Raw genomic sequence first — 13,698 nt, forward strand, 5'->3', positions numbered from 1 at the left:
CGGTCACCAGTTTCACCCTGTCAGAACCACAAGGAATATCACATGATTTTTCACAGTAAAATATAGCTCTCCATCACAAGGGAGTCTGTCTGGTTTAGATGCCACCTGTGGTTCAGGTTTCATATAAGGAGTATACAAAATTTACACCTGGATTTTATCACTTTGCAAGACTTTATGTCATACATGACGGCAACAGACTGAGCGACAGAGACCGTCAGACAACAATACATATAGACATTGGGGCTAATAATAATCATAGATACAGAAAATAAATGCCTCCCTCCCCTCCTGATAGTGCTCTTCTATACATGAGTACTGAGGGACGTTCCTCAGCGTCATCACTGGGCGGTAAGGAATGCCCCCTCTCGCAGTACAGCACTATAGGCGCTACTGTGAGGAGGGGCGTTCCTGACTGACTGTCAGAAACCCCTTTCTGACGGTGAAAGCTACAGTGCCGGCACCAATAGCTCTTCACCGGGGGCACAGAACATGAAAGCCAATAGCGCGCTGAATTCACCACTGTCAGCTTTCTAGCTGTATATAAAACTGCATGTGCCTCAGGTGGTGAAAGGTCCTCTTTAAAACTAAAACCAGCAGAGAAAAAAAGATTAATTTTTGCAGGATTTCAGCTGTATATGACATCTGACCATGACCACTGATGGTATGGGTACAGTACACCACACAAGTAGTGGTTTTCTCTCCGTATTTTTCATGCATAAACTGAGCAGAAACCACACGGCTCCCATTATAGTCTATGGGGTCCGCCAGTTTCCTAAGGTAACCACTTTTTTATGCGGATTAGGTTTCCGTTCAGGGGGTCCAGTGTAGTGTAAGTAAACTTGCATACAATGGAATGGTTCACAAATACAGAAGAATTAATAAATGCCCATTTTCTTTTCTACTGCAGAAGTTTATGCAAGAGAATGAGGCACCAGCAATGTCAAGTTAATGTTTGCTACATCTTTACGAGGTCAATATTAACCTATCGATTACATTCATATTCGACAACCAAGAGACATAAATCAAAGACAATTAACATTAATAAGACACTGGGTGATTTTTCCAATGTGACACTTTCCCGCAGGCCTGAGGACACCTGAAGTTAGAGGACAGCACCAAGTCTCTTTGTTAGCCGCCACTATGTGCTGACTCAGGGTGCGAGCTATAGTCTCTTCTCTGCGCCCAGTGTGTTCACTTCACAAAATGCCTGCAGGACATCGGTCATCTGCAGACACAGATTTGACTGCCAAGTCAGCTCAATTTTTATGCTCACCTATTCATTCTCCATCGTGAGAACTCAATTTTGCTGTCTCATCAGAATTCACTCGTATGCAATACTGCTAGCAACAGAAATGGCTGCAATATAGCAAAGAAAGGAAATGTCCAAGTGACAATTGTCACCAGAGGAAACTTCATTAAACATTCAAGGGGTTGTCTCACAAAGACAAGAGAAGTCAGTTGGCTAGGGAGGTTCTCTAACCCTGGGGATCTGCTGTGGTCACACGGGGTGAAACCACACAGGAATACATCTCCACTGCAGGGGGAAACATAGCAATGCATTCTAGTCACATTAGTGCCATGTGTGTAATGCAGCGAGACACGGAGTATGACACAGCAGCTCTAGTGTGTCCTCATATGGAGGGGCTCCTGTCAAGAGGGAATCCCCTGTCAAGAAAGTCAGACTGGAAATAAGTAGTTGGATGTTGTATGGAGAGTGACATAAAAATAAAACAGTTGCCAGTGGCCATGTTGCGCTAGCCTAACCACCTTTCCAAAAGTGATTGAGGCAAAGGCTTTCCATACGCACCATATTAATTATTAATTATGCCACTTTTATATCATAAATGACGTTATAATCTACAGAAACCCTAAGGCTGCCATAGACTTGCGTCTAGATGCAAGAACACCAGGGGAAAGGGACTAGATCATGAATTAAGAGTGTCCTCCTCTGGCACAGGAAATATCAAATCCACTGTAAAATAAGTGTCTTAAGGTATTCCTCCATTTTTTTGGGAAACAAGGTCCAAATACTAAAGAGTGATCTGTAAGACATCTTCTTCCCCGAACATTTGCAGTTTGGGTGTTAGACTCTGCAGACAGAGGTTGTTCAATGCTCGTGCAGACCTGAGCCCTGTTCACACACACTGGGCCCATTTTTATTTTTTTTTGGTGTAGTTAGGAACTTAGCCACCACTACAAAGATATTGGTCAAATAGAGTTGAAATTCTAAGTTTACATTCCCCTTAGCCACATTCATTATAACTTAGATACTTCTGTCTCTTAGGTCAGTTGGGATCACTACTATAGTTCTAGAATGTGAAATGTCAGAATAACACTACAGACAGTGATTTATTTCAGCTTACATGTACCCGGCGAGAAATTACTGCCATCGCCTTATAACCTTGGGTATAACTTGGGTCAAACCTTTTGACCTAAAACCAGCATAAAGTAAGGTTACAACATGTAACCTTAACAGATGTAATCCTTAAAATGTGGGTGCATATTGGCTATAAGACGGAGGTGGTCTCAATGACTTTTAGATATACATGTCCAATGTCCTATGGATCTATATTTGCTTTATGTTAAAGAAAAACTTGACTATACACCTAGAAATATTTCTACCATATGTTACACTGCCATCTACTGTTACATGACAGGTAAAACACACAACACTGCTCATAGAATGGCATCACCAAGTGCCACACTAATGTCATAATGTATGGAGTCAACTAGAAACACATCCAAGAGAACTTGTATATATGTTCATATTACAGCTAGAAGAAGTGAACATCGCAAAACATCTGACCAATAGAAGCATGTTAGACATATACATTGGGAACATCTCCGGATATAAAGCCTGAATGTAGTAGCAGGTGGGTTGTACCTCATAGCTCTTTTGTAAAGTGCTGTTTATAGCCAAAATCTAAACCAGGGGTCCAAAAGTTGACTGGGAAGTTGACTGGCCAAACATACAAAAAAAACTTAAGTTACAAATTCTATACAATACAAATTTATAGTTTAATAACCCCAGTAGTGGCCCCATACAGTTGAATGGCCTCCAGCAGGTCCTTACTTCATTGCTCCTGGACACGTTCTCTTCCCCTGCTCCAAAAACACATACGTCTCACAGGGTGATGAGTACAGCCTCAGGGGCCACATGTGGGGGATGTGCTTGAGACCTACTGTCTAAACTCAAGGGTGTAAATAGAAGCCTGCATTTATTACAAGCACAGCCATCCTTTTAATGGAACCACTAAAAACAGATAGGCGAACAACTGAGATTTTTTTTCCTGCTAAATGGATAACCAGAATGTTATGTGCATGCAGTCAAATTAATGTATGTACGCTGGTGTAAATAGAGAAATATGGCAAAAATTTAAGAATCTGTAGTTGCAAATTGTGTCTTCAATGCATTTATTTTTTTTAGACAGCTTTTGGCCAAAATGTTTGACCTAAGTTAGATATAAATGCTGCTGCACACCGTATATAGGTCATGGCGTGCGCACGCCATGACCCTGCTGCGCACTCTGCTTGCTTCCTACTAGATCCAATCTGATGAAGGTCCAAAATGACCGAAACGTTATATGCATTTAATTGATCTAGTGCTTTCTCTATGCTTGTCAAACCAATTCATGGCGTTTATGTACCAAAAATAAAATTCTGTTTCACCCTTTCACCTATATACGGTGTGCAGCAGCATTTGTTTATACTGTGCATGAGTCGCAGGACTCTTTGACTGCTAGCACCCATACTCTTTATGTTATAAGTGTGCGGTTCCACTGCCATCTATATATGACTTAAGTTAGATGATTTAAAGGCAATGCCACCAAATACTCACCAGGTATATTTATTTTGCAGCGATTTACAGCAATATTGTCTAAGCACATTTCAATTCAATATCAGTATCAGTCTTTGGAGCGTGGGAGGAGAACCTGGAGGAAACCCACACAAACATGGGGACAATATACAAACTCCTTGCAGATGTTGTCCTTGGCTGTATGCAAATCTAGGACTCCAACGTTGCAAGGCATCGGGCCTAACCACTGAGCCACGTTACGCCTTCCTAGCCACTGAGTGTACAATGAAAGAAATAAGACAGAACTTTTGAAAAGCATGCACCACTTAGTGACAACATTGGGAAAAAGTGTGTGTGGGGCGCGTAAAGAGGACCTGTCACCGAGCCTAAAATACTACAATAACATAAATCATATGTTTCTCGCCCCTGAACAATCTGTTGTTTTTCTTTTTAAAACCTGTCTTATCATGCATACAGCTCTTGGAAGATTACATGTAAACTAACTCCAATTCTCCATGTGGGCGGGAACCTTTTATTTTCTTATAGGTTACCACCCACTTGGAGAATCAGAGCTATAACCTTCCAGGGGCCGTGTTTTCTGAAGAGGTTGATGGATTTTAAAAAGAGAATTACCAAATAGAGCAGAGGCACAGCGAGAATCAAATGATGTAAGGCGCTTAGTATTTTGTACTTGGTGACATGTGTTCTGTAAGTGACATTTGTAACTAAATAATATGTCCTAACATGTGCCAGCCCTGACATTTTATTTTCTCTCACACAGTATTTGTCTGTATGGTGGGGCAGTAACAATAAGTCACCCCCATGTGGCCTGTAATGATTTTCCAATCTACTATACAGTATACGTCATCACAAAAACAACATCTGTTTCATGGCTCACAATGAAGTGAAGCTGCTTTTGCATCTTCCTCTTTGGCAAACAAGCATACACAGATAGATATACACAAATAGATATGGCATCTCTGTGCAAAGTTTTGGGATTTTTTTTTTGTGAGGATGATATACGCTATGCACTAAACAAGCCACAAGAAAACAGAATGTTGTATGTAGCACTAGAGCCTCAAAATGATGAAGGATTTTATGCTACAAATGGAATCCATGAGGCAGGAGTGACAGAGCGTCTTGATGTCTGCAGAGTTGGGGGAATTTATCATGCCAGTTCAGTAAGTTTTCTTGAGCAAAAATAAGTTAACAATTTTGGTGCAAGCCACATTTGTACTATAATTTTTGGTGGTCCTACCACTTTCAAAAGGAGTGTGAAAAGTTAATCCAGGGAGCGGACTGGACCAGTGGATATATTAGGCTTTACAATAGAAAATGTCTGAAAAAGCAAAAGAAACCATTTTCTGCCATGCACCAAATTTACTGAGATAAGTGTCCAGTTACGCAAGGGCTGAGGACAGAAATCTGGCAGAATGGCAAACACTGGACAGGGGTGCAAGTATGAACGCCCCCTTAGTGACACAACATATGCTAGTCAAACAGCCATGCCTCATTTTAATGGGACTGAGCTGTAGCACTGCCATGTGACCAATGGACGTGAGGTCATTCCAAGACAAGAAAAAAGTAGCCATGTTTCCAAATCCTACACAACCAATTTAAGATTGGGAACTGAGCAGCAACAGTGTGTCATAGTCGCTACAAAGTGTGTAGAGCTGTCTGATGATCATGGGGGTAAACCAGGTGCTGGCCTTTCAACGATGGAGTACTGGTGAAGAAACCTAAGACCTTCTCTTCTTTAAAGGAGTTTCTAGGATTTATCAACTGATCATTGGTCCCAGATAAGTCAATCAATGAAGATCTGACCCCCAATGATCAGTTGTTTGAAGAGACCAAACACTGTTTAGCAGCTCTGCTTTGTATTGCAGCTCAGTCCCATTCACTCCGTGCCCCTTGAGCAATGCTACTGCTTCAAAGAGCAAATCTGTGGGGGTCCTGGGTGTCAGATTCCCGCTAATCTGCAATTGATGACTTAAAGAGGACCTTTCACCATTTTGCCCACAGGCAGTTTTATATACTACCAGAAAGCTGACAGTGCGCTGAGTTCAGCGCACTGTCGGCTTTCCCGATCTGTGCCCGGTGTGAAGAGCTTACGGTCCGGTACCGTAGCTCTTCTATGGTCAGAAGGGCGTTTCTGACAGTTAGCCAGAGACGTCCTTCTTCACAGCACAGCCAATTGCGCTGTGCTGTGAGAGCCGGGAGGAACGCCCCCTCCCTCCCTGATAATGCTCGTCTATGGACGAGTACTGTGAGCAGAGGGAGGGGGGAGATCCTCCCGGCACTCACAGCACAGCGCGATTGGCTGTGCTGTGAAGAAGGACGTCTCTGACTGAGTGTCAGAAACGCCCTTCTGACCATAGAAGAGCTACGGTACCGGACCGTAAGCTCTTCACACCGGGCCCACATCGGGAAAGCCGACAGTGTGCTGAACTCAGCGCACTGTCAGCTTTCCGGCAGTATATAGAACTGCCTATGGGCAAAATGGTGAAAGGTCCTCTTTAAAGGATAAGCCCGAAAAACCCATTTAAATGAGCATATACATGTAAAAAAAAACAAAACAAAAAAAAGCCTCTTCATATAATTAGTAGTTGGAAAGTTTTCTTTTCCCTTACATTTTTTGTTCATCCTCACATAGCCGTTTCTTAAATGTGACCTCAAATGTATTGTACAAGTGTATTTGCTTTCTTTGATGAATTGTGTCTGGACAGTATTAGCATTGCTCAGCAAACCCTCACGCTGAGCAGGCTACTGTAAAAACGACCGCTCTGTCTGCAGCTGACGTCTGTGCAAACCCTGACGGGATTCAAGGTGATAGTACATGACATTTAGAGAGATTCTGCACTGCCAGTCATCAATGTAATGATTTGTCTTTCAGCAACGCATGACCACAGCGGTGCCGTAGATTACATATGATCTTGCCTGTGCTGTCCGGTCACCTATGAGAACTCATTGGTGCAGTAAAGATGTCCAAAGGAAGGGCAACTGTGTCAGTGACGCAGATGAGTGGTGACATCTGCTAACTAAAATGTTCAAATCGTTTGTACAAAGGTTTTTTCAATTTTATTTCCATATTAAAGCAAAAACGCTACTTACTGTCTTCAGTAGGGAGGACCTGAAGTGAATAGATCCACTCGATTATCTCTGCTTTGTTCACAACATGCAATGAGTCCAACATGTCCAGGCCAGACAGAGCAAAAAACGCAATAGTCAACCTAAAAGACAAATTAGCAATAATGTAAAAAAATTTAAAAATGGTGGAGATTTATTAAGACTGATGCTGGTATTGTGAGCACTGGCGGCTGATTCGCCACAAGAATTACAAGGCTCCAGTCTCTTAAAGGGGTTATGCTGCAAAGCACATTTATTCTCTATTCTCTATCCTGCAGACGGATTTTTTGTTTTTTTTTAGCCCCAATGTGAATTCAGATTCAATATAGGCATTCTCTTGCTGGACAATATGCATCCACGCTTCAATGGGAGCACTGGAGATAGCCAAAGTACAGCATGTGCCGATCTCCAGCGCTCCCCATTGAAGTGAATGAGAATGTGAAATTGTCACCTAGATTCAGCCCGGCGGTATTCACTCTGAAATCTCAATGTGGGTAAAACTGGTTCATTCTCAGGATTATGTATACATAAATAAATATATTTTAATATATATGCTTTGTGGCATAACCACTTTAGTAACCCTGGCGCATCATGAGAAGTCCTATGTACAAGAACGTCAGAGAAAGGATAAAATAACACATTTTTTGATGCAAAATGGCCATGTATCAAAAATATCCTACTTTTTTGCTAGAAAATTTGATCAAGGTGAAATTATTACTAACCTGGGTGATCAGATTAACACATGTTCCCCAATGTATGAGACCCTAGGCATAAGAAGAGCCTCCACCCAGGCCTAGGCTCTCCTCATGCTGTGACACAGGAAACCACAGAAATGATCATAGGTAAATTGCAGAACACTGGATTATTTTCTGTTTGTGAGCACCATTGCAAAAACTAGATCTTGTAAGGGGGCGTTCACACTACCGTCAGTGTCCGACAGGTAGTGTCCGCTCCTAGTGTCCGTTCAAAATCTCGCACGGACATTAGGAGCGGACACTAGCTGTGTCCGTGACATTTTTCATTCATTTAAATGGCGATCGGGTGCGTTCTTTTACACTCCGTGCCTGTCCTTAACTGTCCGTTCGTAAAGATGTCCGACTTTTCAAGCGGACAGAAAAAACCTACATGCCAGGTTTTGCTGTCCGCTTGAAAGGTCAGACATCTTTACAAACAGACAGTTAAGGACAGACAGGGAGTGCAAAAGAACGCACCCGATCGCCATTTAAATGAATGAAAAACGTCACGGACACAGCTAGTGTCCGCTCCTAATGTCCGTGCGAGATTTTGAACGGACACTAGGAGCGGACACTACCTGTCGGACAATGACGGTAGTGTGAATGCTCCCTGACATCTTCACTATCTGCCCTGACTTGTCAATATTTAATACATAGAGGAACGCTCAACACCCCTTATTCTTATGGTGACCCACCCAAAGTCATGTAAGTGCTTCACTAACAACCCCATACAAGCTTATCCTATGTAGCTACTATCACCGAAGGAAGAAAGGGCCAGTCATACACCTCAAGACTGGGAACCACTGACCTCACACACGGGGTACCCAAATATCAATGTGTGTGACTGGAGGGAGTGACTCCCTGCGCCTCTCCTAAAGATAGGGCCATCAATGTTATATCCTGGGCCACAAAAATTACAGAGCCATTTAAAAGGAAAGTGTTACCAGGTTTTTATATTAAAACATATTTTTAAGGAATTTTTGATGACTTTGTTTTTTTAATTTCCCCATGTTATTATCTGTCCTCAGAATCTTTCAATTTAGCCTAATATAGTTTGTGACATTGTGTCTCCTAGAGACAGACCATGGACCATAACACAATGACCCTATTTTCTTGTATGAGAGCTTTCTAGGTATGCCCTGTGACCTGGGCAGAGGACATTGTAGACTGGTGGATTCATTGAGGTGCAGATAAGTGAAGTGGCTTCTGAAATTAAATCTCCTACAGAAAACAGGAAGTGTCTACGTATTAGGATTACATAAATAAATATATATAGATAATATGGAAATTCTTTTTAAAATCCTCACCAAAAATTTCAAAATATGGTGATCATATCTTAAAATATAGGTCACTTTTTGGCAACACATTCCCTTTCACTATAACAATAGATCCTGTGCATTCCTACAGGCACAGTTTTAGCATCGTCTGCACTAGTGATGTCAGAGATCCGTCTTCACTACACAGGAGATACATGTAAGCAGTTATGGACACCAGACCGCTGCTATACAATAATGCATCTCCTTCATTAAACATGGCAGCCATACAGTTTCTTGCGTCTGCTTCCATCATTAATTGAGACACAATGGTTGTCCGATATGATCCGACAATTTTCATGGATTTGAATTTGGTGAGAAGTACCTCCATTGTTTCCAGCAATGCGTACAAAGGGAAAACATTGGAGATACCTGCATGTTATCCTTCCTGCCTATAATAATGCCTGATCTATTATCCTGTGTAATACTAAAGACTGAACTAAGGCACATATGTTACAGATGATAATTCCGCAACCCCACATCCCAGTCACTGGAAAACCCAAACCTGTCCCACTGACTTCTGTAGTAATGGCTGATAGACACATCACAGAGACTGATGTCATCCTTACATCTCTCCCATTCTCAATGCAAAGATGTGAACTCTACAGACCGATCTACTAGCAGGGATCTACGGCTCTGACATTAATACACAGCGCATAGTGATAATGGAACAATGACACAGACTATGGCTGATGTAGTAGGTACATACTACAGCTTCTATGCTCCTGTATATAATAGCAGCAGACAAGGAATTATAATCAGTCCTAAGATATGAGACGGCAGTGTTACACAAGAAATGAGACACAGGGATGCAACATTATAACCAGTTCTGATACGAGGGGTACTAGTAGTATTATGACCAGTCCTGAGATATGGGTGGCAGTATTACACAAGAACTGAGACACAGGGAAGCAGCATTATAATCAATCCTGATACAGGGGTACTAGTAGTATTATAATTAGAGATGAGCGAGTAGTATTCGATAGAATATTATGGTATTCAAAATACTCGTACAAATACTACGCCTATTCACAGAACCAGCAGTGTATAGCATTTTGCAAATCAACGTTGGTTCTGCAGCAGGCTCGTCTTTGCTAGTCGGGAGGGCTGGCAGCTTGCGGTTATGTGGGAGCTGACTTTTTCTCATAGGAATGCATTGACCAGCGCTGATTGGCCAAATGCCATACAGTGTACAGCATTCAGCCAATCAACGCTGGTTCAATCGGAGGCTCGTCTGTGAGGAGGCGGAGTCTAAGATTGGACCACAATGGAGACTGCTGTGGTCCAATCTTAGACTCCGCCTTGTCACAGACGAGCCTCCGGCAGAACCAGTGTTGATTGGCCGAATGCTGTACACTGTATAGCATAGGGAGTCCGCAGGAGGACGCCCCGAACGGAATATCAGCGCAACTGCAAGCGTTGTGCAGTTAAAGCGCACGGACCCGTTATAGTCTATGGGGTCCGTGCGCATTAACTGCACAGCACTTCTCTTAAACACTCTCCTCCTGCTACTTGTGGACTTGGTGACTCTCCTTTAGTCGAATAGTGGTTTTTTTTTCCCATAGACTGTAGTCAATCAAGTAGTCGAATATTGAGGCTCTACTCGAAACTCGAATATTTCACTACTCGCTCATCTCTAATTATAATCAATCCTCATACAGGGGTACTAGTAATATTATAATCAATCCTGATATAGGGGTAATAGTATTATTATAACCAATCGTGATACACAGGATAGCAGTAGTATTATATAACCAGTCCTGATACAGGGGTACTAGTAGTATTATAACCAAGCCTGATACACAGGATAGCAGTAGTATTATATTACCAGTCCTGATGCCCGGGGTAGCGGTAGTATGATAACCGCTACATGTATACGTGTAACCAGGTAACAAGTGGATGCGGTTGTGTTCCGCCCTGGTGACAACCCCAGCCCTCGGCCATTACCTGCTGGTCTCTAGTGACGAGCACTGCTCCGGGAGAGCTTGGAGGCTCCGCTGAAAGTAACGGACATGGCGATCAGGGAGGAAAAGTAACCTCTCCCCGAGCAACTCATCCTCCTCCTCCGCCGCCATCTCCCTGATCTAAATTGACCCACGCCTCTTCCCGTACAGCAAAAACTGTGAGGATGTCAGGGTCATGTGATCAGTCACGTGTGGGGGTGGAGCCAGGCAGGGAGCAGCTTGAATTTTGGGAAATGAAGTTTTCATACTTCATGATGCTCAGGAATATATATTGTAAATGTCAGGCTGTATGTATACAGTATATGAAGAAGAGCTCCATGTCTGATAGAGCGGGGTTATGTGTGTATGTACAATGTGCACGTAGTGGAGCTGTACATGGCATGTGTATATAGTATGCAGTGGCAGGGGGGTGTAGTGTGGCAGTAGAAGAGCTGTGTACATGTTACTACCACACAACCTAAAACTAGTACAATATTTATGGTGAGGGCTCCCATACAGTATTGTGACCCTCACACAGTATAATATTCCCTCATTGTGGCCCCCACATACTATAGTGCCCCCTATAGCAGACCTCACACAGTATAATATTCCCTCATTGTGGCCCCCACATACTATAGTGCCCCCTATAGCAGACCTCACACAGTATAATGTTCCCTCATTGTGGCCCCCGCATACTATAGTGCCCCCTATAGCAGACCTCACACTGTATAATTGTTCCCTCATTGTGGCCCCCACATACTATAGTGCCCCCTATAGCAGACCTCACACTGTATAATGTTCCCTCATTGTGGCCCCCACATACTATAGTGCCCCCTATAGCAGACCTCACACTGTATAATTGTTCCCTCATTGTGGCCCCCACATACTATAGTGCCCCCTATAGCAGACCTCACACTGTATAATTGTTCCCTCATTGTGGCCCCCACATACTATAGTGCCCCCTATAGCAGACCTCACACTGTATAATGTTCCCTCATTGTGGCCCCCACATACTATAGTGCCCCCTATAGCAGACCTCACACTGTATTGCCCCCTTATTGTGGTCCTAGTACTCCCCCCATTCCACTCCAGTCTCCACTGTCCATGGCTTCAGAGAGCAGCAGGCATGAGATCACTGACATCACTGCATCTCCCCCTACCTGTGTCCAAGTTATCATCAACAGGTGGAGACCGGACTAGGAATGGCGGGACCCAAAGGCGAACGTTAGACACAAACCGCATTCCTACACACTATTATGCCCCTTAATGCTCCCTACACACGGTATTATGCCCCATTTTGGACCACCCATCTTTTCAGACCCAGAGTATAATGATGATTGGAGAGCCAGGGGAGGATACAAACATAAAATACAATGTTACTTACCTCTCCATGAGTCCGGCGCAATCCCCACTGATTTTGACCATCTTCAATGTTGGACCAGATGTCACTTGACCCAGACCTGCGTCGCGATGCATAGTGACGCTTACCTGGGTCATGTGATGTATGTGACGTCACTAAACAGGCCCGAAGCCAGCCAGAGTCCAGGAGAGGTAAGTAATAGAGATGAGCGAACACTGTTCGGATCAGCCGATCCAAACAGCACGCTCCCATAGAAATGAATGGAAGCACCTGTGACGCTGGCTGGCCGCCGGCAAAGTCAGCGTCACAGGTGCTTCCATTCATTTCTATGGGAGCGTGCTGTTCGGATCGGCTGATCTGAACAGTGTTCGCTCATCTCTAGTAAGAGTGTTTTTATGTTGTCTCACCTCCTCTGGCCCAACACTCCGGGGTCTAAAAAGACCCCAGAATATAAGGATAGCAGTGGTTGTGGGGTTCGCGGGCCTGCGGCCTCACTTATCAGATCCTCACTCATGCTCAAAGCTGCCTCCACAGAAGGAGAAGTGTTGGAGGCCATGAGCAGCAGCAAGGATTGGCAAGTAAATAGGGCTCGTTACCTGCTATGGTTACTTCCCGCTGGGCCCCCTAATGTCCCGGGCCCTGTGGCAGCCGCTACCCTGGTAGTTACACCACTGCTCTCGCCGCCCAGGACTGCACCACTGAATCCAGGACAGTTAGGAGGAATACCACATTGTTTCTGTTTAATGCTCAGACAGTGGAACTAAAGCTGGACATACACATAAGATACTTATCTGCAGAATACTGGCAGAACCAGCTTATTTTAGTAGCATAGGATTGGCCATAATGCCTGATAGAACCTACATATATATAACTGGGTCCATTTGCAGCTGCAATTGAATGGCTAAGGTCATCTCTATGGGAGTTATGAAAAATAGCTGAATGGAGAGGCTTGTGGCCCTTCTCCATTTACTTATAGCCACAAATAGTCCCTGTTCTCAAGATAGATGGGAGTCTCAGAAGTAATGTACAGACAAGAACAACACTCTATAGTGCAGAAAATGTTGCTCACGTAATCCAAAAAGAGCAATCAAGATATAAGACTTAACGTTTAATGATATAAGTTAAAAGTATAAATATACACAAAAATATATAAAAAGTCACACATCTGACATGTCACCTCAGTCACCTTTATTCTTTATATTTCACTCTATTTTCACATGAAATGGCCTCTTTTGGAATTTTCCCTTTCGGTCCTTTTTGGAACTTTCCTATCACGGATTGAAGTCGGGTAAGTGTGATTGGTTACCTTACTTGGGACCGCCGTGTCCACCGTAAACTATTCCGTGGTTGTGGAGTTGTTCCATTGTTTTCTATGAGGTGACATGTCAGATGTGTGACTTTTTAAATATTTTTGTGTATATTTATA

The 13,698-nt window shown here is 43.3% G+C and overlaps 1 protein-coding gene across 1 annotated transcript in view; it reads right to left on the reverse strand.

Annotated features, from left to right (window-relative positions):
* PGGT1B (protein geranylgeranyltransferase type I subunit beta) overlaps positions 1-11,070 on the reverse strand; it is a 31,804-nt gene extending 20,734 nt beyond the window's left edge. Inside the window, exons 1-2 of the mRNA XM_075272259.1 lie at positions 10,917-11,070; positions 6,908-7,026 (exon numbers count right to left, since the gene is read on the reverse strand). Of these exons, the coding sequence (XP_075128360.1) occupies positions 6,908-7,026; positions 10,917-11,044 (247 nt within the window). The 5' untranslated portion in view covers positions 11,045-11,070. The remainder of the gene's footprint in view (positions 1-6,907; positions 7,027-10,916) is intronic.
* Positions 11,071-13,698: the final 2,628 nt, after the last annotated feature.

This window comes from Leptodactylus fuscus, chromosome 1, assembly GCF_031893055.1.
Source record: "Leptodactylus fuscus isolate aLepFus1 chromosome 1, aLepFus1.hap2, whole genome shotgun sequence".
NCBI lineage: Eukaryota > Metazoa > Chordata > Amphibia > Anura > Leptodactylidae > Leptodactylus > Leptodactylus fuscus.